The sequence below is a fragment of the Lolium perenne genome, chromosome 1 (assembly GCF_019359855.2).
Source record: "Lolium perenne isolate Kyuss_39 chromosome 1, Kyuss_2.0, whole genome shotgun sequence".
NCBI classification, from domain to species: Eukaryota; Viridiplantae; Streptophyta; class Magnoliopsida; order Poales; family Poaceae; genus Lolium; species Lolium perenne.
This window is the reverse complement of record NC_067244.2, coordinates 249251276-249275181: the sequence shown is the minus strand read 5'-3', so window position 1 is coordinate 249275181 and position 23906 is coordinate 249251276. Positions and strand designations below refer to the sequence as shown.

General features: G+C 46.0%; 3 protein-coding genes and 1 pseudogene across 3 annotated transcripts; 2 read left to right on the top strand and 2 right to left on the bottom strand.

Annotated features, from left to right (window-relative positions):
- Nucleotides 1–2101: 2101 nt before the first annotated feature.
- On the bottom strand, nt 2102–3215 carry LOC127327567 (fasciclin-like arabinogalactan protein 9). Its single transcript, XM_051354342.2, has one exon. The coding sequence runs from the start codon at nt 3031–3033 to the stop codon at nt 2290–2292; it is 744 nt and encodes a 247-aa protein (XP_051210302.1). The 5' UTR covers nt 3034–3215; the 3' UTR covers nt 2102–2289.
- A 5126-nt stretch (nt 3216–8341) lies between these two features.
- Nucleotides 8342–10559, top strand: LOC127327569 (E3 SUMO-protein ligase MMS21). The gene is made up of 7 exons (XM_051354344.2): nt 8342–8503; nt 8604–8675; nt 8756–8866; nt 8954–9064; nt 9247–9386; nt 9990–10072; nt 10149–10559. Exons 1-7 carry the CDS (start codon nt 8432–8434, stop codon nt 10319–10321), a joined length of 762 nt encoding a protein of 253 aa, XP_051210304.1. The 5' UTR covers nt 8342–8431; the 3' UTR covers nt 10322–10559.
- Nucleotides 10560–11350: 791 nt separating this feature from the next.
- LOC127327566 (uncharacterized) lies at nt 11351–16010 on the top strand (annotated as a pseudogene).
- A 612-nt stretch (nt 16011–16622) lies between these two features.
- LOC127327565 (auxin response factor 15) lies at nt 16623–22587 on the bottom strand. The gene is given in 11 exon segments (XM_051354341.2): nt 16623–16927; nt 16930–16969; nt 17047–17888; nt 17978–18131; nt 19375–19447; nt 19536–19655; nt 20210–20374; nt 20452–20542; nt 21448–21532; nt 21633–21881; nt 21984–22587. Coding segments are annotated over 11 exon segments (2205 nt in total). The 5' UTR covers nt 22341–22587; the 3' UTR covers nt 16623–16898.
- Between the last annotated feature and the right edge of the window lie 1319 nt (nt 22588–23906).

Sequence of the window (23906 nt, the reverse complement as noted above, 5' to 3'; positions counted from 1 at the left end):
AAGTAATGATCGATGAACATACTTGGCCTTAGGATGATCCCCAAAAAGTGTAGACCATCAAACCACAAGATATTTGCAGGAATGCAAGAGGGAGACTCAAACTCCACAAAAGATCATAATCAACAAAAGCAACATGAAACATTAACATAAACTCACAAGATTTGCATGCTATGCTTTGTGAGAACATAAACCTATTCAGGTTCGCGGCTTGGAAAATCACACCACATAGGGGAATAGCAAGAGGACATATATTCTCAACGACATCACTTACTCAGCCTGAGTGTTGCAGATAAGGACCAACAAATTCATATAGTTAACAAGTATCGATATACCTAACAGGACCCGTGACCCTCCCCCATTCCCCACATCGTCATGCGACAATATAGCTAGAGAGCAAGCTCACACTTGTAAGAATTCTCAACAAACGTAAGAGGACCCACGATCCCCTCTCACCCATTCCCAACCTTCGCGACAATATGGTAGCTAGAGAGCAAACTCATACGCAAAGATTACTCGACGGACCTAACAAGACACATGCTCCCCACTCCCACTTTCCTCACACCTTCGTGCAACAATATGGCAGCCGGAGGTGAGGGGAACTACCCTGGTGGTGGCTGCACTCCCTGGCGCAGCTTTACGCTCATATTATGACTCAAAAGTCTCTCGGATGACATATAAGATTTTGGTATTATTATTTTGAATTTAGTTGATCTCTAACTTTGTTTTCCTCATTTTAGGAATAGTTGATCATCATTTTGAGGAAATATGTAACACTCCGACCACCCCGGAGTTAAGCATGTTAGTCTTTAGGATCTATAGATTGGCTCCCACAAACAAACACTACTTTTTCTTGCACATTTTTCCTCACTCGTGCACACCCAAGAAGAAATTCCTAGTTGATCTTGGCCGATCAGTCCTATTAAGCCTTAGGCTAGGATGTCACAAAATCTCATTGCACACCGGCAAAGCATCCTAAGGAAAAAACTGGGTTACGGCCCTCCAAACCCGGGACACCAAAAGTTTTTTCTACCTTTATATCTCCAAAACTTATCTCTATAACACCCTATTTGACCCTCCTTCAGTGCATTGGACCGTCTAACTATTTTGTTCAAGCTTCGTCGCTCTACACGCATTCAAATTTATTGCGAGGTCACCCCTTTTTGTTTGCTCATAGAGCTCATCGGCATTTACACTTCTACTATTTAAAGTATTTAATTGCTCATTAGAATTAATATTTGAATTTACTGATTATCAGTTATACTATTAGTTCTACAAGTTGTGAATGATCTTGAGGCCTGGCTGCGTTGGCCCGTGATAGAATCCACTAGTCAGCCAGCTGAGGATCCAACTAGCCATTCAAGAAAAGATCCATACGTAGCCCATCTGTTAAAACAAAACCCATGGAAGAAAGGAGCTTGATTCGGGACAGGCTGTTTTTGCACCCGGGTGCATATGCACTCTTTATTTAAAATGCATACTAAACATATTTACAAATGCCAAAAATATAAATAAAAATGTCTCGCGTGTACCTTAACATGTTACATTCTCATAGTGTTGTTTCAGCAAAAATCGATATGTTTTATGCCTGTGTAAAAAAGATAAAAATTTTATGCTAAAATAGTCTATTTCTAGAAGCATTGTTTATCTTTTTTACGCACGATACAAAAATTGTCGGTTTTATGTGAACTCTCTATCTGCCTCTGGGATGATAAATGCTCAGATAGATCTAGTCAGCTTCTGACACCAAGCTCCTCGAAAAGCGGCCCTTATCTCTAAAGAATACGCATATCAACACAAAGCTAGTGAAGCCAAAAATCTTGTTTCCTGTTACTACAGTCATTGTTCCAAGATCTAGTTGCAGGAGTATTTCATTTTCACCAACAAAATCATTCCGTGTATGAAGAATTTGACACTCCATCACTTTATATATAATGAATGATGACATATAACTTATATGTTATTGGTCAAACTATTTGTTAAGTTTCTTCATCTAAATGTGTGGTTGGGTTGTAGTATAAAAAAACGGATGGAGTAACTTAATTACGTTTGACTAGATGTACTAAGCTGGACCGAGCAAATACAGAATTTAGATACTCAAGAGTGAATCACATTTTGCCCAATCTTTCTTTCTGGATGAATAGACAAAACCACGAAAAGGAGAGAAAGAAACAGGAGGAAGAATGTGAAAGGAAAAAAAGAAAAAGAAACACAGTAACAATAACTAGACAGTAGTACACTCTTCGAATCCGCGCACATGAACATGCACGTGACAGTGTCGAGTCACTCATCCTACAAGAGGCAGGCGGCGGCCACCACGGCGGCCAAGCTCCACCCGGCGCCGACAGCGGCGGCGGCACCGGCAGGTGGGGCCTCCTCCTCCTCCGCTCCCGCGGGCGCGGCGACACCCCCCTTGGTCGTCGACGGCTTCTTCCCTGGCGCCGGCGGCGAGGACGCTGGCGGCTTGGGCCCGAACAGGTCGTACGGCAGAAGCACCTTGTCGATGGAGTAGACGGCGAGCGGCCTGGTGGCCCTGAGCGCGGAGCCGAGCACGGTGCTGACGAGCCCGGTGGAGACGTTGACGTTGCTGTTGCTGGTGGCGGTGACGTTGACGGTGTAAGGCCCGTCGGCGCCGGAGGCCTGGGTGCGGACGGGGTTGGAGGCGGTCTCGAAGGACTCCATGGAGTAGAAGGTGGGCAGGATGTGCGCCTGCACGAGCGAGACCTGCTCCTGCTGCGTGAGCGAGTTGAGGGTGCCGGCCTTGAGGCTGTCGAAGGCGTTGTCGGTGGGCGCGAAGACCGTGAACCCCGTGTCGGAGCCGTTGGCCTGGGCGTTGAGCTGCGTGTCCTGCTGCGTCGACTTCATCAGCCGCATGAACTTGGTGTACTGCCCGCCCTTCTCCAGCACCGCCGTCACGTTCGGGGCTGCCGGCGCCGCCGCCTCCGGAGCCGGGGCCGCCTTCTGGCACAGCGCCGCCGGTAGCAGAGCCACCAGCGCCACTGCTGCCAGCAGGATGGCAGATCTCTTGGCGGCCATTGCTGCTGGCTTGCTCCGAGTAGATCGAGCTAGAGTGGAGTGGAGTTGTGGCTGGGATGGAGACGGTGGCGTTGGTGGGGTGGTATATAACGGTAGATGGGTTTGGGTTTTGGACCTGCGTGAGGTGAGATGGGAACCAGTCTGGCAGGTTAGTGTTGACCGTCTGATATGGCTACCGACACGATGGTGGTGGAGCGCATGGATTGGGGGAGAAGACGGTCGATTTAAATGGCAAGTTGGCCGTGCGATCCCCATCGATTCTTTCTCTCCTTCTTCAAAGTACAGCTACGGCACCGTTGGAGATGCAGATCGGCTCTATTTGAGATTTCAGATAAGTTAAGTACACATGCCAGACACCTAACTAAAAAAAGTACGCAGGCCAGATCAGCCTCAAAGCCTTCCTTCTCTTTCGAAAGAGAAAATAAGAATTTCTTCAGATAAGTGGCGCTTGAATCTCGTTCGCTGCAACGGGGTTACAGGTACAGCCTTGCATCGAGCTGTGGCGCGTGATGGGCAGCACAGGTTTTTGTTTTGGAACTGTCAATCTGGCCGTGACACAATGGCTGAATGGCATGTGCAGAAATGTTCTCGGTGAGAAGGCAGCGAACTGGTTTTCAGGGTTCTTGTTCTCCCTGTAACACTGAATTACGAACACATGGGTCCGCTGCAAGATCCATCAGAAACGCCAGGTAAAAGATGCTCCTCCACTCCAGCCCTTATGTTAAACATTTCCTCCTCTCTTTACTCCAATTCTCCGAATGGTTTGCACGATTTCAAATTTCGAAAGGACATAGAAGTGGAGAACACATCAGCACAATAGGAGTGCCATGAAGACAGACTTGGTGCTGGACCAGCAACTCCCTTCGATCTACCGACAAAAACATGTGTGTATATCTGGGTTAGTGGGTCTGCAGAACGGTGAAGCTAGGGTATAGAGCCATGGGGCAGCTGTAGAGGAGGAGCCCAGGTGCTTCCACTGAAAAAGAAAATACTGTATACAAGAAGCAGCAGCAAAGGGCGGCGATCGATCGGCATTGAAATTGTCTGCCGTGATGAGCATATAATTGCTTGAACAGGATAGAGCTGTACTCAGCTACCGCTTCCCAACTTTTTTTTTTCGATATGGGAGCGATGCCCCGGCCTCTGCATCAAGCGATGCACACAGCCATTCGCTTCCCAACTTGGCCGTGGCTAGCTTATCTTGCTCAATCACCACCACGATGATTTGATTCGCTTCATGGCTGCTGCTGAATCGCGAGGGCAATTGACTACAGAATCTCTCCAGCTAAAGAAAATTTTGATCCAGCGAGCCACACCTCATCATCCTTCAGAAAATCATTAAGAGTAGGTCAAGTAATCAGGTACGCACACTTTGTGCTACTGCTTCATACGTTTTTGCGGGGAAAAACCCTCCCGTGCCGCTCCCCACCCGAGCGGCGGCGGAGGCCCCAAACGTCGCAACCCCAGCCGCCCCCTCATCCCCCGCCCCTCAGGCCGCCGCTCCTACCGACTCTGTTGGCGGTGGCAGCGCGCCTCCCGTCGAAGAACGAAGGGATGGAGAGGGCTTTGCGGCTTCATGGGAGGCGGTGGGGCGCATGCTGAGGATGCCGGGCGGCACGGCCACAGTGGCCATGGCCTGATGCACTTCATTGGTCGACGTTGAGGAGTGGGCGAAGCGTGGTGGCCATCGCCTCCGGCGGTGATTCGGCGGTGGCGGCATTTTGGGCCAGATTTGAGCCCTCTTGAGCCCAATCGGCGCAGGAACCATGGCTTCGGCCAACCCATCGTCGATGCTCCGTGCCGCCTTATTATTCTCCGGTGATCCGTCAGGGTAGACTTGCGGCGCGGGGGTTGCTGCTCTCGCAAACATGTGTGGTGGTCCTAGGGTTCCTCTCGCGCCAAGACGAAGATCTGCTTGATAATGTCCTTCTGTATTTGGCTGAAGTGTGGAATTTCGTAAGGCTCCGCCGACGAATATAACAATGCACCTTATGGAGTTTGCTGGATCGGGTGGTATTCCGTTGTGCACGCCGAGCTTTTATTCCGACCGTTTGATTCTAGAGGGAGCGGCGCGAAGCTCTGTTCTATTTTGCCATTAGATGATTTTTTGCTCCGTGGTGAAATCAAAGGCGGAGAATATTATGAAGGCAAGATTAAAAGACTAACGATGGAGGCTCAAGTCTCTGCAATGTTGAGGGACTTGCTTGTTATTCTGGGTTCGGCGGCAGCAGTATGCAAATAAGGGCGACATTACAAGTAAAGTTCAGAGTCTTACCTTTTAGAGTGAAAATCTAAGATCTGATCTTAATTGGTTGTGTCTGGCAATGACCTTGTTGAAGGCATTGTTTTGAGAGTGAGAACTATTTCAGGATAAAACCTAAGATCTTTTGATCAGAGGACGATGGTGCACTATTTCCTTCTTTAAGATGTCATTTTTAGAGAGACTGGAGTTCAGATGTTGTCTTAGTGGTGGATTTACTGTTGTTGCTAGGGATGTAATAAGGTAGTGGAACTTTTATTTTCTTAATTTTTCTTTTTCCTGTCTGGCATCCGTACTATCATTAGGGTATTGTTTTGTTACATAGGCTGAATATAATTAGTATATTCCGATATTAATTACCGAAAATAGTACTCAGGTGATTCGTGTAGTCGATCACCCAGAGGTTCGATTCTAGCTCCGTTAGTTCCACAAGAGCTCCAAGACTTGCAAAGTAGAATGTGGTGGACTTCGCTTCTCGCAAGATCCCTCCTTGAGCCGCGTGAAGTTAACTAATTGACCGTGCGATCTCGCAAGCACACACAGGCAAGTGATTCTGTTACTGAATATGAGCAGACTAAACAATCAGAGTCACTCAGTCAGAGGGAGATTGTATACGACAACAACGGAGAGTAGCCGTTACGTTATTGAAACAGGAGCGTGGTTCCCAGCGAGATTTACATGGGAAATAGGAGCATTCCACCGATCCACGGGACGGGAGAAAATATTTATGATCCAGTTAACGGTCACCGATGAATGAACTGCAACAGCAGCATCTGATTCTCGGCGAGAGGCAGTTGACCCTCGTGATCGTCACATGCTGCTGAGCGGGCGGCGGCTTGCTCTGTCTCTGGCATCCAAAGTTGCGTTAGATATTGATAGAAATATGAGTACACCATTATGGTCAATTTCCCGTCCTTCTCTCCGGCCTACATTGTGGATTTGCTGGTGGGGTTACTCCCTCCGGTTACAAATAAGTAAATATGCATCATCCATGTCCGGCCACACCATCTTTGTCAAATCCGTTATTGCTCCTCAAGCCACATATTTTTCTTTGGTCGGCAAAAGACACCGCCACCAGGGCCAAATGTAAAGTTAATTGGGAGACGATGTGCCACCCTAAGAAATGCCGGGGCTTGGGTGTGATGAATTTGGACAAGTTTGCAATGGCTCTTCGTCTACGATAGCCTTGGCTGGAGCGGAAGGACCTCGATTTTTTTTGGATGGGTTCCGGTAAACCATGCTCTGCGGAGGACATGGACATCTTCTTTGCCACCACCAATATCATGGTTGGAAATGGGAGTAAGACAATATTTTGGGAGGCCCCATGGCTTGAGGGTAGGAAGCCAAAAGATTTCACGATTCACGCCAGTCTTCTCTATTTCAAAAAGGAAAGCTTGGAAGGTAAACCAAGCTATGAAAGACAATGCTTGGGTGAGCAAAGTGGATTTGGGAAAAATTTCTCCTTGGAGCACCTCAAAAAATTTGTGGATCTTTATGTTCGTTTGCAAGACGTGCAACTCATGATAACACGGAAGATGGCATTGTTTGGAAGCTCAAAGCTAATGGGCAATATTCAGCCAAATCGGCGTATGAGGTGCAATTCATGTGATCAATTGTCTCCATCATGTACAAGACGGTGTGGAGGGCTTGGGACCCTCCTACAAAAACAGAATCACGTGGCTTCTAATGCAAAATATAACATTGACAACGGACCATTTACAAAAATGAGTTGGCCTATTTGTAGTCCATGTCCTTTGTGCACGAAAGAAACAAAGTTGGTTGGCCACTTTTTCATGAATTGCCACTTCATCAAACGCTTATGGCAAGGTATCAAAGATTGGTCAGGCGTTCCCAATATACAATCGAATCAATGTACAGGTTTATCTATCAAGAATTGGCCGAGCATGATGCCAACCCCATTACCAACTGCAAGACCATGGCTTCCCTTTGCTTGCTTGTCACTTGGAAAGTTTGGAATGAAAAGAGCATGCACCACCACTTGTAATCCTCGACAAAATAAAGAAGGAAGCCTGCTTGTGCATGATGGCGAGCGCGAAGCGTTTGGGTGAAATAATGCTGAGAGAGTGTGGTTTTGTATTTTATTTCTCCGGACTATCTTGTCAAAACACTTCTCTTTAATTAATAGATTGATGCAAAAAAATTGCCTCCATTTTTTTAAAAAAAAGCAACACTACTCCGCTCCGTAATGTAGTATGTTTCCGGAAAGAATTAGCTTTCCAAAACATACAATATTTGGGAGCGGATATAATGCCTCCTTTCTATACTAATTGTCCCGTTGCCTTTTCTAGATATAAATATATCATAAGCAAAGTTGCGACACTTAACTTAGGACAGAGGGAATACTCAAGTGATTTTCTTTAGATTTCATCAAACTTAAGTAAAAAAGAGTAGCACCATATTTGAAATCATATCGATATATTATGAAACAATTTTTTGAAACCGATCAACTGATACAAATTTAATGCCGTTCAGAAGCTCCTCTCCCGACCCCATGCATCGGGCGGCCGCTGGGCCGCATGAGGCGGCCACTAGCCGCCAACCCTCAACCGCGTCTCTCGTTTTCCTGCATCCGCCGCATCCGGCACCGTCGTTGGGCAAAGTCTTTGTGGCGTGGTGGCTAACCTTGGCGGGCTTCCCAAGATCTCAAGCATCGGTGCCCCCACTCTGATCTCCAACGGTGGTGGCGGGCAACGATTGTCAGTGGGCTTCGGTGGTGGATCCGCAGGTGATGGGGCTGGCCGGAGGCGGCGGTTGGTGCAATTGATCTGGGACCTTGCTCGTGGCGACCTTCTCCCAACCCTGATGTAGTTTTAAAATAGACATTTTCCTAGAAAAAAATAGTTCTCCGACTAGCAAGGAAAATTTCCAGAAAATAATCCATGGTTAATTTGGGCTAGCCTCACAAAGAAGTACTGTATCAAAGTCCTCTACGAACTACTCAACTTTTTAGCCCATGGGCTTTGTAATCATGCCCCAGTTCACAAATATAGTAGCCAAGCTTCGATTTGTCCACTCTCCTCGCAGATTATCCTTCCTTCCTCCTGTAAAGGAAAAAAAAAACAGTTTCCCTCCATTCCCAGCAGAGGAAAAAACGAAAATCGCGGGTTTTCGCCGGAGATGTCGTCGGCGGCCGCGAGGCTCACCGCCGCTGCCGACAACGCCTCGTCGGAGGCTCAATCCCTCGTCGTGGTAAGAACTCCCATCTCCCCGCCTCTCTATCCACCACCAACGCCCCTCCGATTCCAACCCGCAAAACCCTAACCCCTCGTAAAAATCCCCAAATCCGCAGGACATGCGCAAGGCGCTCACCTGCATGAGGTCCCTCGCCGTCGACTACGAGAGGGCCGGCAAGGACGACAAGGCAGGCCGCCGCTCCGCATTAGCCCCACGGGAGCCCCAATCTCGAAACCCCTAACTCCCGAACCGCGTTTTTTTTTTCAGGTGAAGCAGCTCGAGGAAGAGGTGCTGGACCTGATGTCGTCGTACGAGGAGTGCGCGCACCTCGCCGAGGCGGTGAGGGAGGTGCCTGGGGCTTACCAGCCGTCTGATCAGGTGCGGCCGTGATGCTTCTGTACTGGAGTGTCCGAGTTTCTGCAATTTGTGCTAATTGTTTGTTTCGGCGTGGCTTTTGGTTCACAGACGACTGATTTCAAAAAACTAATCGAGGCGGAGGTTAACAAGGTCAAGGGGACCTCGCGGGTGTCGGGCGACACCCAGCGGCTCCTAAGGCAGTTCAAGGAGGCTGTTTGGGTATGTGCTACAGATATTTTTATTGATGATTGTTGAGAAGATTATTTACAATTAAGTGCTGCTGCCTATTTTAGATGCATTTGCTAGATGCTCAGCTTACTGCCGAAAGAGGTGCAAAAATAACAATTAAACTTCGATAATAATGCATGATCATTTGTGTACCTTTGTTCTCTCTTCTGCAGGATGTTCACCATGCAGGTCAACCGATGCCTGGTGACGAACAAGAGGACCTTGTTATGACTAGCACCCAGAACGGCATCCTAAATACCAATTGCCCCTTAACTATGAAGCCTATAATTGAGGTGGCAAATCCAGTTCGCAGGTAAGCATTCAGTGCTCCGTTTTCTATTGCAACCCTATGAAATTGGTGTTAGCTATGAACGTGAAAGGTTGAAGCTCTAGCCACACTTCGGTATCCATTTCTTATTGTGTTTTCTACCAGATAATACCTACTCGCAAGTTTCTTTAGCATGGCATCATGTTCTGAAGAATATCCATTCACATTTTGTTTTAAGCCTGCAGAAGTCGAGTAAAGTTTCGAGACACAATTCAATATCCCACCATTGTATTCCTATTTGTATTTTGCTTCTCCTTTTAGTCTAATGGAAGTAATCAGGATTTAGTTACTCTTGTGTTTGATGAACATAATATATACAAAAATCATTCGGATTTGTTTCCCTGTTGTGCTTCTGTCTATGATCTGCATGGCATAAGAAAATATTTTTCTCTCTGTTTAACAAACTGTAATTCTGAATGGAACAATAAGCATTGCTTTCGATCAAACCAGTCATTGTTTATTTTGATTTCTTTGCTCAGTGAAGGGGTGTTATCAATGGACGCAAAACGCTAGAAATTGCACCCAGCTAAAATATTTGCAAATGTTTGTCCAAATACAAACATCGTGATGTTTCCTTTCCCTCTGCAGCTTGGACTGCAGGCACATCTATGACAAGATTCCAATCCTAGACTACATCAGAAGGAGCAAAGGTTTGAAGTGCCCTGTTGCAGGTATGCTGCACTTGCTCTCTGCACCCTTGCTCTTTCTTTTCACAAGGTCCCTGCTTCAGTTTATCTGTTCAACCAGGTTGCCCGAAGGACTTAAGCGTTGCGAAGCTCGTCTGTGATGACTACCTCCGTATGGAAATCGAAGAGCTGCGCTCATCGGGCGGTGGTGCTACAAAGCCTACAGACGTAGAGGACGTCTTGGACGACGATGAGGATCTAATGGATGACGGCGAGGATGGCGATAACCAGTGATCGGCATCTAGAAAAAATGATGGTGTGCATGTTCGGTAGTCTGTCTGTAGGATGATAGTTGTTGGTTCTGATCAGGGGGCAACATTGTGGACCATCACTGCAGCTGGGTGGGTGCTGCTCTTTGGCTCGTTCGGTCTCGTTGTGTGTGCTCTGTAGGAATGTGGTTTCTCTGACAGTCAACTTAACTAACGTATCAAGCTTAAGCTACATGGAGTACATCGAAGGATTATTATTGTTCTGTGCCGCTTTGCATCAGTCTCACTGTTCTTTTGATACTATACAAAGGCTTTGTTTTTGTTCACATTTTTGGGGGAAGTCAAGTGATGCTCTACAACAAATTGTTACTCTCTCCTTACTAGTTTCTTTGGGCATCTCCAACAGCTTGTTGCCCGCGATTGACAAACAAAATATAACATCCACACAATTTTAATAAATCGATGTGCCCAAGCTCCTGTTTATAATTTGTGAAGTGTTTTATAGTGCATTAGATTGTAGGTAATAGGAATGTTCTTGAAAACAATAGGGATAGTTCTTATGTTCAAGATACTTTCAAAAGCGAATCAACATTGTTTCAATGTGTTTGGAAGAAACAATCATACAACATCACGGTGGTTCGCCATGTTCTAGACCACGTCGCAATGTTTCTTTGTGCGTATGTTTCAAATAAGTATTCAAACTTCAAATTACCAGTCTTGTCAGGATTTGTCATGTTGTACGGTGCGTCATTGTGTTCTAACGCGCTTCAAACTTGCATCTTGCACATCACAAGGAACAAAGAGAAACAGAGAGGTAGGCAGTGCGAAACAAACAGAAAAATATGCCATCTCGGCAGTAATAATTTAGAATCAATCTTAAAGATTTCGGTTTTTTGCTTCACCTAAGTGAAAGTGCCGATCATTCTAAACCATGCTGACGAAGCAATGTACTGTACTAGAAATCTTTACCCCGTCTAAACTTGTCAGTTAATCATTTGCCGCATAAACACGCCATAGTCAGTAGTACAGTACTTTACTCCCTCCAAAAAGAAAAGAAAAAAACAGTTTCCCTCCATTCCCTCGCCGGAGGGAGGAAAAAAAACAGAGAAATCGCGGAGTTTGCCGGAGATGTGGGCGGCGGCGGCGAGGCGCGCTACCGCTGCGGACAACGCCTCGGCGGAGGCTCAATTCCTCGTCGGCGTAAGAACCCCTATCTCCATGCATCTCCCCCCACTGCAGATTCCATCCGGGAAAACCCTAACTCTGTAAAAATCCCAAACCCGCAGGACATGCGCAATGCCCTCATCTCCATGAGGTCTCTCGCTGTCGAATTCGAGAGGTCCGAGCAAGGCCGACCAAGGCACACGACCGCACAAGACCCCCAAATCTGGCCTCGCCTCGAAACCACTAACCCGTGTGAATTTTCTCTAGGTGAAGCGGCTCGAGGAAGAGTGCTGGAGCTCATGGCTTCGTACGACGAGCTCCTACGGCAGTTCAGAGAGGCTGTTTCCTGTTTGGGTATGTGCTACAAAGGTTTTCATTGATGATTGTTGAGAACATCATTTACAATTTTGTTTTGCTACCTATTTCGGATGCATTTTTGCTAGATGCTCAGCAGCTCAGTCACTATTCGAAAGAGGCTCACAAGTTATACTGTATTGACTTCCATGATGCCTGCTGGTGCTGCTTTGCATCAGTCTCCTATCTTTTACCTTCAAAATCACCTTACTGTTGATAGTCCCAGCAGTACCTTTGGGTTTTGCACTAACGCGCTGAAATTGCCTTGCTATCAAGGTCAGAAAAGCTAGATTGCACACGTACAAAACCAGTGGAATCTTTACATGTAGAACTAGAAGTCTTGCAAAAATGCAGTCTATGGGTAAGAATCCTCGTCGTAATGATGATTAATTCTCCACCGAAGTCTTGTGGGTGTGTGCTACTGCTATCACAAAAAACTTTACTGATTAATTTGTCCACAAATGCTGTTTTGTTTGACTTCAAAATCAAGCTGGTTGACCCTGGAGCCTGCACCCTTCAGAAAGCCCGTTTATATGTGCGCGGTGTGCGCCTAGATCCCCTTGTTAAAGCAAAGTATATTGTCTTCTCGGTGGCACAGCTAGCTCAATGGCCACCGCCTCATCGTCTGCCCTCGTTTCAGTACTGGTCATAATGCTAGTGCTAGTACTGCCGACTGACATCTCGGCTACCTCTTTGTCTCAGGCCGAGGGCAACGGCAGCGACACGGATCTCGCCGCGCTTCTGGCTTTCAAAGCCCAGCTCGCCGACCCTCACGGCATCCTCTAGGGCAACTGGACCACGGGCACATCATTCTGCCACTGGGCCGGCATCTCGTGCAGCCGTCGCAGGCAGCGTGTCATGGCGTTGCGTCTAGCGAGGGTGCCTCTCTACGGGTCCCTTGTGCCTCAGCTCGGTAACCTCTCTTTCCTCTCCTTCCTACAACTCACCGACACAAACCTCACCGGATCGATCCAAGATGAGTTAGGAAGGCTGCGTCGCCTCAAGTTCCTTAACCTTGCCTTCAATGCTCTGTCAGGCAGCATCCCTCCTAGCATAGGAAACCTCACAAGCCTTCAACTTCTTGTCCTACAATGTAACCATCTTTCTGGTTCAATCCCGTTGGAGTTGCAAAACCTGCACAATCTTGCCAGGGTAGGACTCTACCTGAATTACCTCAGTGGTTCCATACCGACCGATCTGTTCAACAATACTCCTTTGTTAACTTACCTGGACATCGGCAACAACAGCCTGTCTGGGCCAATTCCACATTGTATTGCCTCTTTGCCAGTGCTCGAGTACCTTGACCTACAAGCCAATCATCTTGTTGGCATGGTGCCCCCGCCCATCTTTAACATGTCTCGACTATATGCTATATTTCTTGGTGGCAACAACTTAATTGGTTATATCCCTGGCAATGGAAGTTTTAGCCTCCCAGCGCTACAATATTTTTCCATCCAACAAAACAATTTCACAGGCCAGATTCCAGCGGCTTTCTCATCTTGTCGCCACCTCAGAGTTCTCGCCCTGCCTGATAACTCTTTCGAGGGTGTTGTACCCACATGGTTGAGAAAATTGAATCATCTTAGTTTCCTTTCCTTGGGAGGAAATAACCTTTTTGGTACAATCCCAGCTGTCCTTGCCAACCTCACTTTGCTAAATATCCTAGACCTCTACTCCAGTGGGCTGACAGGACCCATTCCGGCAGCATTAGGATGGCTGTCCCAATTGTCGGTGTTGCATCTATCGCAGAACAAACTAACAGGACACATCCCTGCTTCTCTAGGTAACTTGTCTGAGCTAACTGTCCTAATACTGGGCTCAAACATGTTGGTTGGATCGTTACCTCCAACAGTTGGTAACATAAACTCTCTCATAGAACTTGATCTTTCAAGTAACCATCTGCACGGGGATCTCAGCTTCTTATCCTTGTTTTCTAATTTCAGAATGCTCAAGTGGCTAGACATCTCATTGAATAACTTCACCGGGCTTCTCCCTCCCTGTGTAGGGAATCTATCAAGTCAGCTACAAATTTTCTTTGCGAATGGGAACAAGTTAGTTGGCGAATTTCCCGCTATGATTTCAAATTTAACTGGTCTTGTTTTGCTAGATCTCTCTGAAAACCAGCTGCATGGTGCAATTCCCGAACCATTCCGTTGCAGAATCTCCTAGTTGTTAACCTCAGAGAAAACATCTTGTCCGGACCCATCACAACACATGTTACATTTCTAGAGAATCTAGAACAATTGGACCTCAGCCACAATAATTTCTCTGGGTCCATACCAGAGGGCTTGGGCAACCTTACACACTTAGAACACTTGATACTATCTGGTAACCAGTTATCATCCACTATACCACCAAGTCTATTTCATCTTGATGGGCTCCTCGAGCTAGATTTGTCTCAAAACCTTTTGAACGGCTCATTACCAGTTGATATAGGCCATCTGAAACATATTGACACCATCGATCTCTCTATCAACCATTTGGTTGGCAGTCTCCCAGAGTCGATTGGACAACTTCAAATGCTAACATTCTTGAACCTATCACACAATTTATTCAATGATTCAATCCCAGAATCTTTTGTCAAGTTAATCAGCCTGCAAACTTTGGACCTGTCCCATAACATCATTTCTGGAACCATCCCCAAATATCTTGCCAACTTTACCATCCTGCAAAGCTTGAACCTCTCTTTCAATAATCTTCATGGTCCCGTACCCGAAGGAGGTGTCTTCTCAAACATTAGCATGCAATCTTTGATGGGGAACTCACATCTTTGCGGTGCTTCACGTTTCGGATTTTTGATGTGCCCAAGTAGCACCTCCCAAAGGAACAATGGCCACATGCTGAAAGTATTGTTCCCTATTATCATCATTGTTATTGGATCAATAGCCTTCGGTGCTTACATGGTGATGAGAAAGAAATTTAAGCAGCAACAATTGGAGATAGTTTCTGCTGGCACACTAGACTTGCATCAGTTGATCTCTTACCATGAGCTCGTCTGTGCCACGGATAATTTTAGCAACAGGAACTTGTTAGGGTCAGGAAGCTTCGGAAAAGTTTTTAAGGGCCAGCTACACAATGGTGAGGTGGTTGCATAAAAGTTCTTGACATGCTGTTGGAACCAGCCATTAGAAGTTTTGATGCTGAGTGTGGTGTGTTGCGCATGGCGCGGCACCGCAACTTGATAAGGATACTCAACACCTGCACCAACCTGGACTTCAGGGCACTAGTGTTGCCGTACATGCAAAATGGCAACTTAGAAATGCTCCTACATGACTCTCAAGGCACAAATCACTTGGGGTTCCTTGAGAGGCTACGTGTCATGCTCGATTTGTCCATGGCAATGGAATATCTACACCATGAGAATCATGAGGTGGTCTTGCACTGCGATCTAAAGCCGAGCAACGTGCTGTTTGATGAGGACATGACGGCCCATGTAGCAGACTTTGGCATCGCAAGATTGTTACTAGGTGATGATAGCTTCATGATTAATGCGAGCATGCAAGGCACTGTTGGATACATGGCACAAGGTATGTAACTAGAACACAAATTAATTTGTTATGATTGATCAAACCAGGCTCTCATTTTCTGTCTTTGGATTCCATGAGCAGAGTACGGTTCCTTTGGAAAAGCATCGAGAAAAAGCGACGTGTTCAGCTATGGGATCATGCTTCTTGAAGTCTTCACTGGAAGGAGACCCACAGATGCATTTTTTGTTGGAGATATAAGTCTTAGGCAGTGGGTTGTTGAGGCATTCCCTTCAGAGCTTGTCCGTGTTGTAGATGACCAGCTACTGCAAGGTTCTACTAGCATCAACTCAGAAGGCTTTCTTGTGCCGCTATTCGAGCTGGGTTTGCTCTGCTCCAGCTACTCGCCCGACCAAAGGATGACGATGAGTGATGTGGCCGTAAGGTTGAACAAGATCATGGTGGCGTGTACCGAAGCAAAGACAGCGGCACGGAGTACCGCCCCGTGATGCAATTGCCCTTGTTTGATTCAATTGCAGTGGCATGGAGCACTGCCGGTTGAGTGAATTATTGCTACAATATTTCCATCTATGCATGGATATGTATGTTCTTCTGCAATTTTTCGATAAAAGTCGCTTTATTACTTAAAAGTTTCAAGCATTACAATTAGAAGATCGTCTCCTGCTGAAGTAAACAAGTGGAGTACGTCTTATTTGTTTGTGCTTGTAATGATTTCTGCTGAAGTAAGCAGTTATGGCGTGAATGTTTTCCAGTTTTTGCACTCCATTGTAGAGTGAATTCACACGATGATCAAACTGCCTAAAAGCTACGGAGTAGCAACAAAATTGCAAAATGCTGGAGAGCGAACCTCTGGCGTAACGATAAATGCTTTCTTTTCTTAGCCTGGAAACAGGTTCTGAAGTTATGTGATCTGTGCTATGAATGCTGCCATGTAACGACATTAGTCGATGATAAAATGCAAAGGAAACATTCGTGATGTTATGACTGAGCCAGCTTATGGCGTGATAATGCTCATGAAGTCGGTGCGCGCACTGACTCTGCAATCATATTGCTCTTTCAATCTGAGACTAGTTAAGTTCAGCTCAACTATTTCAAGCTGAACTGTGATGCTTTTTCTACTTAATCTAAACCATCCGTAGTCACTCCTTGCTATAATATAGTGCTAGATGTTGATAATTTCCTTTCTTATATGCATTACATTTGGGCAAGGAGGGAGTATCGAACTTTCTAAAACCATTTGTCTTGCTCGGTTTCAGTTGGTCGTTTTCCGTGCCATAGAGAGAATGCATACACAAGAAGTTAAGAACTGATAAACGGGAGACAGGAGCAACCATGCCATGGCCAACTAGCATACGAATTATAGGAGAACCAGCTAGACAGGCCTGTCATAGCATACATGTTATACATAACACAGGTAGTTTCAGGTTTCCAGCAGCCACAAACACTGCTGACAGTGGCCAACTAAGGTACTAGACTCCACCAACAACTAACAAGATACAAGTTCGACTGGAATGGTCAGAGCAGAGGCTTTTCTGCTCTCAAGAATCACCAACACTACCATAATTTCCCTTCACCTCCAGACGACTTTCAAATTCGGCTCTAGTAACAGATTGTCATATCCACTGTTGGACGTCGATCGCCCTGCCAACAACAGGCCTTTGCTCATGAACCTGAAGAAATGAATGTTAGTTAGCAAAGCAGTTCACCATAGGAGGGCACAAGAGTTTGCAAAGCATAAAGCACTTACAGTAGCACAGCTGTTGCCGAGGGATTTTGGCACTTGTTGCTTCAAGGACTGCATTGGAGATGGAAAGTTGGCATCGCCACAACCAATTCCATCCCTTGCTCGAACCTTCTCAGCCAGAGAGATACCAAATATTTTGCAACTGTTAGGTGCAACATCCCTGTTGTCTGGTGGGGTGTGCAGCTTCTCCGCTGTAACATGACCATCAATCACTTCTCCTGGAAAAAGATGAGGCTGGAGCGACAATGCTTGCCCTGCCCTTCCAACACCTTCAGCAGAGACAAACCTAGCATGTCGATCGCCCTCATTCTTATCCAGGTGCCCAAGCCCAAATTCAAACTGAGAGACATTTGAATTAGCCTGCTGAAACATTAGGACAGAAGGTGGTGACATCGATGATTGAGACTGCAGCACTGGTGCTGGTGGCCCAAAAGGAAAACCATGCTGTTGTGAATGCCAATTATTCGCCACGGCAGGTGTATAAGGACCATCTTGTTGATGAAAACCGCTGCTTCTCATACGCGGATCGACCATACTTCCTCGGTAAGGACGGAAAACTTCTTGACCTTGCAAGACCTTTTGGAATCTCTGAGACTCCCCAAAGCCAGAGCAATGGTAGGGAACTCCAAGTGGTGTTCTGACACCGTGTCTTGTAATCCCTAGGACATTGTTACTCACACCATTGGAGCAACTTCGCTCATCAATGTACTGCAAGTTTCTTGCTTCACGTGGCTGTGAAGTAGCAACAGCAGTACCATCATGAGCTTTATAACCCAATAATTCTTGACCTTGCAAGACCTTGCGGAATTGTGCAGACTCCGCAAAATCAGGGCAACCACCTCCATCTTGGAAAAGGAAAAAAGATTATTTAGCAGGGCATATACAAGAGAATAATTTAGGTACCAATCGTTTTTAACTATGATAAAAGACATACTTGGACCCATGTATTCTGGATGGGGATGACAATGTTTCAGTCGCTTTGAAGTTGGTGTCGCCAGGTGGGATCCTGAAGCTGAACTGGTCAGCTCAATCTCCCAAGGAGATACCCTGTTTGGTCGACGGAACTCAGCATCATCATCCCACCTTACCTGTGAAGATGGGAATATGTTAATAAAACATATCTAGCATCCCATTTATGCAAAAGGCTCTTAACTCTTACGGATGCTGCTTGCCCCGATTTTCCTTTATTTCACTGATAATGGAACTTGGTTCATGGTTGGGATTGCATGGAAAAAAGATGCGAAGGCCCTTAATGAATGAACTCAACAGCACCATATGGTGGAAAAAAAAACGTAACTTTTGCCTTAAAATTCATGGCTACATGTTCCACGATAATTACTTTAGAGTCAAATATAAACTAAGAAGAAAACTTGCATCAACATTTAGTGTATCTAAGATCGTTTTCAAAATGTAAAATTCTGAAATGTTAGATAGCTTTCTGGATATTACAGTTGTCAGTGTGGAAGAGAATAATAAGAGATTGTAACTACCAAAATAAGACTAAGAAATCCTGCATAACCTTTTTCGTTTCGTTAATTAAATGAGTACAAATTGTAAGAGTATTTTGACTTCTGAGATCCCCAACAATATCTTAATGTTTTACAAAATAATGCCAATACATTTCATAAGAGGCCAATTTGGATTTTTAATATAAAAATCGACAGATATTTACTAATTATTAACCGCTAAATAAAATTAGTCACATGTCAAAAAAGAAGTCAGCTTCACAATAGCGTATTTAAAAAAAATCAGCATGTCACATGCATGCTTGGTTGTTAGTTAAACACTGTCTAAATAGCAAAAAGAGTTCAAGAGCAAGAGGAGTTCAAGGCAGCAACATAAATAGACAAAGCAAACACCGCAATGCACTAGTGAAAATAATGGATAAATCAGCACAGTGCAAAGTGCACACTTAGTTCTATTCATTAAAACATACATTACAACAGGTGTCTGCATTCGACCAAACTGAGTAGGTATTCAGCTCACACTCACATTCATTACAACATTTTTTATTACTATTTTCTACTCAAGTAATTTATGTTTTCGTTTAGAAGCAAGGTAAAACCTGGGGAAGAAAAAAATCAATTTGTCCTGTCAGGAATTCTGAACATAAAATGTATATTATTTAACTACCTGTCATCAGAATAACAGGGAGAAATTATGTTATGTTTTTGCGTCAAGTGTCTACCGGTTGTGGTCTGGTTTAGCTTGTTCCACCTTTTAATTATATGGGGGTCAATTTGACATCTAACTTGGTTACAGTGCAAGATAGAAAGTTTTTACTGAAAACCAACATATACTGTGAATGATCTACTGTGAGAAAAGGCATACCATCAAACATTTCCACTTTGAACCACGCCACATAGGGTCTGCATCACCAGTTCCAGTAATTATCCCTGTGTACCTGTAGGATAACCTCATGCAAATTAGAAATACAGTATTTCATTTCAAGATAATGTGAGTTATTAATAAAACAGTTGCAGCAGACAAACCTTCTTTCAGCAGCATCTTCACTTTCATATCTCATTTTGAACCTCAATCCAACCGAAAATGGTTGACTGAAGCTTTTTGTGAACTTCCAATAGGGCACAATGAACTCAGATTGACTTAACCTGTCAGTATTTGTAAGAAACAACCAACATCAGAACCTGCTACATTGCATTAAGAAAAGTAGGACTAGGCAACTAGCAGCATCAAGTATATCGGTATCTACAATTCTACCTTATCGATTTAGCATTACAAATACAGGAATTTACAGGTCAAAGTACGAAAGAAAAACATTAAGGTGACCATGCTGTTCAACAATTACACAAAACAGCTCCCAAAACAAGTTCAAAATTAACTGTCAAGAGCTCTTAAGTAGCCAAGAACACATCCTGAGTTTGTAACTTCAAATGTCAGAAAGAACACTAAAATGGCCAAGAAAACATGTAATGCAACGTACTATTGGGTCAGCATTACAAAACAATACAGCCAAATTATAAATACTGTTTTCAGTTAAGACCCACATGAGTCCCTAAATACAAAAAGTTCTAGCACAACTGTAAATTTCTGCATACACCAGACTTCTTCTGAAACCACAACGATCGTATTTTTCTACAACTGAAGTTTACCGAATATTAACAATGTAAGACATTCATAAAACAACCATTACGCTCATTGTTACCTGGGGTTGTAGTAGATGTTGAAGATGCCCTTTGTAGCCACAGCATGCGCCACATTAGCTAGTGAACCAAGGTTGGAACACTGGCTATAAAGCGCTGGGAAAGCAGATCCATTTTTAAGCTGAACCGCCCGGCGAACTCCCAGTCTCAGTTCCCCATCATCACCCCTAAAACCCAATGAACAATAATGAGGAAGGAGCAGAAACATTATGTGACAATTGTAGGCATGATCCTACTAGCCTACCTCAAAAATAGGACAGCATCCCCAGAGACGAGCTTCTTCTTGTTGACAAACGCACTCCATCCAGTGGTTAAAAGGTGCCTGCGCGGCTGGCCTGTATGACATTCAGTCAGATGTGGATGTATCAGCAACTAAGGAGCACTTAACATGTTGGGGTAGGCCTATACATTCCTTATAAAACGGGACCAGACCTCCACACAAAAAAAGTTGTCTAGGAAATGAACAATACACAGCTATCATTTCTAGCAAGTACTAGTACTATTAGCAAAGCTACCACACACCAAAGCTATTGAGGACATATGGTACAACACAAGAAAGGGAGTTAAGGGAATGCTAAGAATAAAAATGAACACAAACGCTTGGGAAACAATCATGAGCAAGGATCACGCAAAGCTCAGGTGGATATTCCGAAAGGACAAGCGAGCAAAGCGTAAACACAACTCCAGGTCCTCAAAGAGCAAAGATGATGGGAGGCTGTATTTCCTGTTTGCGGGTGCTTACTAGAACCAGAAATGCTGGTCCTCAGTGAACAAACAAAAACATCAATGCGTCATTACTCGATCTAACTTAACGAAATGATTCAAGTCAGCTCATATGGATATTCAAAAAGGACAAGTCCTCAACGAGCGGAATGCTTGATAAGCAACAACCAGGGGAAAAAAAAGGACAAGTCCTCAAAGAGCAAAGATGATGCAAGTTTTATTCTCAAGTTTTCACAGCTCAGCAGGAACCAGGAGTGGCTGGTCGTTGGTGAAGAAGCAGAAAATCAATGCATCGGTACTGCAACCCAACTCGGTTGAAACGGTTCAGCCCCGTTGCTGCGTCGGCAGCAGCAACAGCAGGACGGACCGGGAAGGATTAATGCACTGTACAGAAAGACTGGATGAAGAACTTGGGAATGTAGTAGTAGATGCACAACGGATAGAACAGCGAGCCATCGAAAGGAGGTGGTAGAAATCCTCAGGGGAATGCGTTTGTTGAGCTGAAGTAGTAGAGTACCTCTGTAGATGTGGCGGAACTTCCACTGGGTGCCGTGCAGATCCTTGGCGACGAGCTCCTGCGACGGGCGCTGCTGGCTGTAATCCTGCGAGACCAAACCAAACAGTTTCAGTAAAGCGCCTGAAGACAGTACAGTGGGCGCTAGAGACACGAATCGCTGGAGCAGCTTGGCAAATGTTGCGCACCAGAGGCGGGAAGCAGTCCTCGGCGGCGCGGCGCGGCACGGAGAAGCCGCCGTGGGTGCTGGTGTCGGAGGCGGTGAGCGTCTTGCAGAACATGTGCGGCATCCTTGCGACCCGCTGCTTGCCGGCCTCCTCGCCGTCGTCGCCGCCGCCGCCCGCGTCCTCCGCGGCGTCGCGCATCCGTCGCAGCGCCTCGTCGGTCTCCGGGAGGAGCGCGAGCTGCGCGTACACCTCGTCCGTGGACGCGTCCGCCTGCGCAAACCAACCAAGCAGAAGATCAGTGACAGAGCAGACAAGCAGCAGACACATTGAAGCTCAGAGGCAGCGAATCGGCGCGCGCGCGCGCGCACGCACGTGGAGGGAGACGTCGACGACGCGGCAGAAGACGTGCGGCGGCACGGCTGCGGCGGCGGCGGGTGCGGGAGGGGAGGCGGCGTCGGCGAGGTGGTCGAGGTGGCCCTGCGGGAGGTAGACGACGACGGCCCCCTTGCGCGGCGTGGGCGCGACGGGGCCCGCGCAGGCGTGCCAGAGCTCGAGGCACACCCCGGCGCGGTGGGGCTGCGGCGGCGGAGGCGTGGCCGCGGAGCTGGCCTGGCTGTGGTGGGAGAGGGAGAGGGAGTGGGAGTGGGAGTGGGAGGAGCAGTCGGGTCCGGCGAGCGCGGACGACTCCTCCTCGTCCTCCTCCACCGTGTTGAGGTCGATCCCGGCCATGGCGCAGCAGCAGCGGCAGGAACGACGGAGCAGACCAACGGAGAGCTAGCGCGCGCGGAGCACGAGGATCGATGGATGGAAGTGAAAAATGAAGCGGGTGGGAGAGGAGAGTCCGTCCGGGGCTCGGGTGGGGTGGCTATGGAGGGAGCTGTGTGGGAGTGGACATGGCCATGAATGGGGGTTATGGAGGTGCCGGGGACTAGTAGTAGCCAAAAGGGGAAGCGGCCAAGGCCACTGCAAGCAACGGCTGGCTGCTCTGTGTCTGTGTGAGAGGGAGGGAGAGAGCAGTAGAAATCAATACTTCTATTTCTGCTCGCCGCTCGGCTCGCTGGCGATATTTTCTTCTATCGCTCGGAAAAGGAGGGATTAAAGAAAGCAGAAAGGTGAAAAGGAGAGCGGAAGAGGCGGGAGGCGGGAGGCGGGCGAGCAGAGCTTGGTGGGGGCTGCTGCGGCAGGGAAGCATGTAGTAGTCACATACTCCACCCCCAGTAGAGTAGACCGTATCGTAGACTGTGCACTGGAGGAGTACAACTGGCAATGGTGAAAATTGCACAGCTCAAACGGCAACTACTCTACCGTAGGACTTGCGAATGATGTAGTAGTTCTAGCGTAGCGCTTTTTAGTCTCCCAGAGCCTTTTTTTTTCTGAACAAGAGGCTTTTCTCTGAACAAGAGGTTCTCGTGTAAAACCATGTCCACCCTAAAATCCATACATCTCCAAAAAAAACATAGATGTGCAACACCGATACGTATATTTTTGGATTTACTACAAGATGATAGCTCCTCCGTTCCTAGACATAACCCATATACACAGTGGTATTTCAAATCCAAAATATAAGGCGTATGTATTGCGTTGCACCACTTGTACGGAGAATATTGTTAGGGTTTTGATTATTTGCATCACCACAGTGCTTTACAGCATCCGTTGGAGCACATTTTTTTTGAGCCTAGATGATTTAAAAGTTTGGTTTTTGGGCACCTCATCTATTTTATTTCGTCAAACATGTTTCATATTATGGGCAGAAACTGTCATTCGATTGGAAATTCAAATGAATGGCTTGGTGTGTGAAGTCAATTACTGCCCTAACCGCGTCATTTCTCCGGTAAACATTTCGTTCCACAAATCCGTGTGCCATCCAAACTTGATTTTTTTTTGCAAAATCGCCCAGTTATTTTTAGAAATACCCAGTGATGCAAAGCACAAACTTGCGATATTTTTGGCAAAAATTTAGAAAAAGAGCATGTGCTAAACAAGATTGCTTTAAATGAGCTAGTAGTTTTTTTTTTCATTTCTACCGACGACCAAACATGCGTATTTTGTTCATTAAACTGTGCATACACAGATAAGACTCAAATATGCATGCCATGAGAGAATAAAAATAGTGCCTTTATTCTTCATCATCACCCGGAGCAAATGCATGTGAGAGCATAAACAAGCCCCAACACCCTCCCAGTAAATTACGTCAGTTGGATGATTGCTTCGATTTCAAAGTTTATTTCCATTAGTAAAAAAAAGTTAGTGTATGCTTGTGAAATCACATATCATGAACTGTTGGCAAACCGATCA

Excerpts from the sequence above, each read along its gene's own strand:
- LOC127327567 (XM_051354342.2), bottom strand. The coding sequence starts at position 3,033 with ATGGCCGCCAAGAGATCTGCCATCCTGCTGGCAGCAGTGGCGCTGGTG.
- LOC127327569 (XM_051354344.2), top strand. The coding sequence starts at position 8,432 with ATGTCGTCGGCGGCCGCGAGGCTCACCGCCGCTGCCGACAACGCCTCG. Across the intron at positions 8,504-8,603 it reads AGGCTCAATCCCTCGTCGTG|GACATGCGCAAGGCGCTCAC; the intron begins GTAAGAACTCCC and ends CCAAATCCGCAG. Across the intron at positions 8,676-8,755 it reads GGGCCGGCAAGGACGACAAG|GTGAAGCAGCTCGAGGAAGA; the intron begins GCAGGCCGCCGC and ends TTTTTTTTTCAG.